This window comes from Physella acuta, unplaced genomic scaffold, assembly GCF_028476545.2.
Source record: "Physella acuta isolate Inbredline_101_S28 unplaced genomic scaffold, ASM2847654v3 ptg000208l, whole genome shotgun sequence".
In the NCBI taxonomy this organism is placed as follows: domain Eukaryota; kingdom Metazoa; phylum Mollusca; class Gastropoda; family Physidae; genus Physella; species Physella acuta.
The window spans coordinates 889622-892500 of record NW_026731727.1 but is presented as its reverse complement, the minus strand read 5'-3'; the positions used below and the strand labels follow the sequence as shown (position 1 = coordinate 892500).

At 39.8% G+C, this 2879-nt stretch overlaps 2 protein-coding genes across 12 annotated transcripts in view; one reads left to right on the top strand and one right to left on the bottom strand.

The window, feature by feature from the left end:
• The window catches only part of LOC131937344 (centriolar satellite-associated tubulin polyglutamylase complex regulator 1), a 52805-nt gene extending 50726 nt beyond the window's left edge, over nucleotides 1–2079 (top strand). For 5 of the 10 annotated variants that reach the window (XM_059294677.1, XM_059294673.1, XM_059294674.1 and 2 more), the window contains one exon: nucleotides 1183–2079. In XM_059294677.1, coding sequence (XP_059150660.1) covers nucleotides 1183–1474 — 292 coding nt within the window. In that variant the 3' untranslated portion in view covers nucleotides 1475–2079. The remainder of the gene's footprint in view (nucleotides 1–1182) is intronic. The other 5 variants (XM_059294678.1, XM_059294672.1, XM_059294679.1 and 2 more) reach the window with 4 other exon arrangements.
• LOC131937346 (BTB/POZ domain-containing protein KCTD6) overlaps nucleotides 1–2879 on the bottom strand; it is a 69802-nt gene that overhangs the window by 47381 nt on the left and 19542 nt on the right. The gene's annotated exons all lie outside the window — the stretch shown is intronic.

Genomic DNA, 2879 nt, shown 5'->3' with positions numbered 1-2879 from the left:
AAAATGTCTTAAACAATTTAATTTTTGTAAGAACAAATTTATTTAGATAGAATATCTATTTAGTAAAATTTATAAAACTTATTATTTTTACTATTTTTAATGCTTATAATCCTGTTTATTATCAAAATATCCCATTCAAATATATTAAGAAATTCAAATTTAATTCAAATTTATTCAAAAAACGGTTACAATTGTAGGCACAAAGGCCTTTGAATGTCTAATTAGTAATATATATTTTTGAAGGTAAACGGCTTTCGGGCAAGTGTCCATTAATTTTGGTAATTCTCTCATTCAGGAAAGTGTCTCATTTGGGTAAGTGTCCATTCAGGCATTTGTTGCATACAGGCAAGGTATCTTTCGGGAAAATGTCTAACTCATCTGTATCTCATATATATATATATATATATATATATATATATATATTACACACCCCAACCCCTTTTCTAGTAGCCAGTAGAAAATAACATTAGCTCGTTTTATACTAGTAGGATGGCCTATATTTTAAAATTATTCTTCAACTAATAACCCCAACCAGTAGAATTAAACATTTCAATTATTACTAATATTAATATAAGTCAACTGGATTAGTATTTCACCAAACTTGACTGTGTAATGTGTAGAAGTAAACATTTCAATTATCTATATATATAATTCTCTTCTTGGAGACGCTAGAAAACAAGCTGTAAGCGCGTTCCCTAACACCCCACCCTTACATGGTCTGGTGAGCTGTGGTTCACGCTAAATGTTTACAATCCTAGAGCCGGGTTTAGTGACGGCTATTAGAGGCAGATAATTTAGTTTGAAACTATTTTAAACTTAGGGGAGGTAACTAAGAGGAGGCTGCTTTCACTGGGGGTGGGGGGGTGTAGGGTAGGGGGAAAGGACAGTGTGGGTAGTAGTATCGTTCTTAACGACCTACTGATACTACTGATAGTGTTTTAAAGCAAATATTTTCAGTGGCAGCATTGGTACTGTCGAATTCACAAATTATGGATGACTGAAAAGTAGAAAACAACTAAATAGCGGCGTATGATATGCCGCGGGTCGGCTCGTTACTATTATTAGTCAACTGAATTAGTATTTCACCAAACTTGACTGTGTAATGTGTATTTAGTGAGTGCACTAGGGATGAGTGAGGATGTAAATGATGGGAGATCTGACAAAACTTGTCATTGGTTTCAGGCCAACCAAAACCCAGGCCAGTGCTGATCCTGCTGTCAAGTACACAGAAACTCTACCCACAAGACCAGAGACAAACCTCACCAAGCCAGGCGCGCAGGCTTTACCCACAAGACCAGAGACAAACCTCACCAAACCAGGCACGCAGGCTTTACCCACTAGACCAGAGACAAACATTAAACCAGCAGCCATGCTCAAGAAACCTACCAACCCATATAAGAAAAATCTACCACCAGTGGTGCTGCTGTCTGACACAGATTCTGGAACTTCCACTGACTCATCAGATACAAATTAGCCACAAACTCATCAGATACAAATTAGCCACAAACTCATCAGATACAAATTAGCTTCCTAACTGCATGGTTTGCAATACTAGTCTATAATATAGGCAAGAGAATACTTCCTTAATTAAGCATGTAGATGGAAACTACAAGAAGACATGACTGGCTGAATTCAAGGTGAACCTGCACATTACTGAACTCATATCTGAAAGGCAAAGAAGAAGTCACACTAATTTGCACGAAATATTTGTTTTTGTGAGAAAATCAAATTTTAATGTTGATACAGTTGATTTTGTACATTAGTAATATATATGCCTAAGTTTTGAATTTGAAAAAAAAATCATATATTGTTGTTCCTATTATTAATGATTGGGTGAATGCGCATATGAAACTGGTGGGGTTCAGTACTTCCAAAAAGGTTAAGAATCTCTGTTGGCCCAATTTCATTTTTAAAAAACATTTCAAATAGTACATAATCAGTTTTGACAGCAGTAGGAATTTTTTTACTTGTCCTAAATTGTTAAATGTTTTGTTAAACGTTTGGTTAGCATGTTTATCCAGTTGGCGTAGGTGAGCTATAATTTGTCGTCTTTGTCCAGTTGTGTGATGGGTCAGCCCGTGTTTGTCCAGTTGTGTGATGGGTCAGCCCGTGTTTGTCCAGTTGTGTGATGGGTCAGTCTGTGTTTGTCCAGTTGTGTGATGGGTCAGCCCGTGTGAAGAGTTGGCCTGTGTTTGTCCAGTTGTGTGATGGGTCAGCCTGTGTTTGTCCAGTTGTGTGATGGGTCAGCCCATGTGAAGAGTTGGCCTGTGTTTGACCAGTTGTGTGATGGGTCAGCTCATGTGAGGAGTTGGCCTGTGTTTGACCAGTTGTGTGATGGGTCAGCCCGTGTGAAGAGTTGGCCTGTGTTTGTCCAGTTGTGTGATGGGTCAGCCCGTGTGAAGAATTGACCTGTGTTTGACCAGTTGTGTGATGGGTCAGCTCATGTGAGGAGTTGGCCTGTGTTTGACCAGTTGTGTGATGGGTCAGCCCGTGTGAAGAGTTGGCCTGTGTTTGTCCAGTTGTGTGATGGGTCAGCCCATGTGAAGAATTGACCTGTGTTTGACCAGTTGTGTGATGGGTCAGCCCGTGTGAAGAGTTGGCCTGTGTTTGTCCAGTTGTGTGATGGGTCAGCCTGTGTTTGACCAGTTGTGTGATGGGTCAGCCTGTGTTTGACCAGTTGTGTGATGGGTCAGTCCTTGTGAAGAATTGACCTGTGTTTGACCAGTTGTGTGATGGGTCAGCCTGTGTGAAGAGTTGGCCTGTGTTTGTCCAGTTGTGTGATGGGTCAGCCTGTGTTTGACCAGTTGTGTGATGGGTCAGCTCATGTTTGACCAGTTGTGTGATGGGTTGCCAATGTTATATGCTCAACAAACAAAACA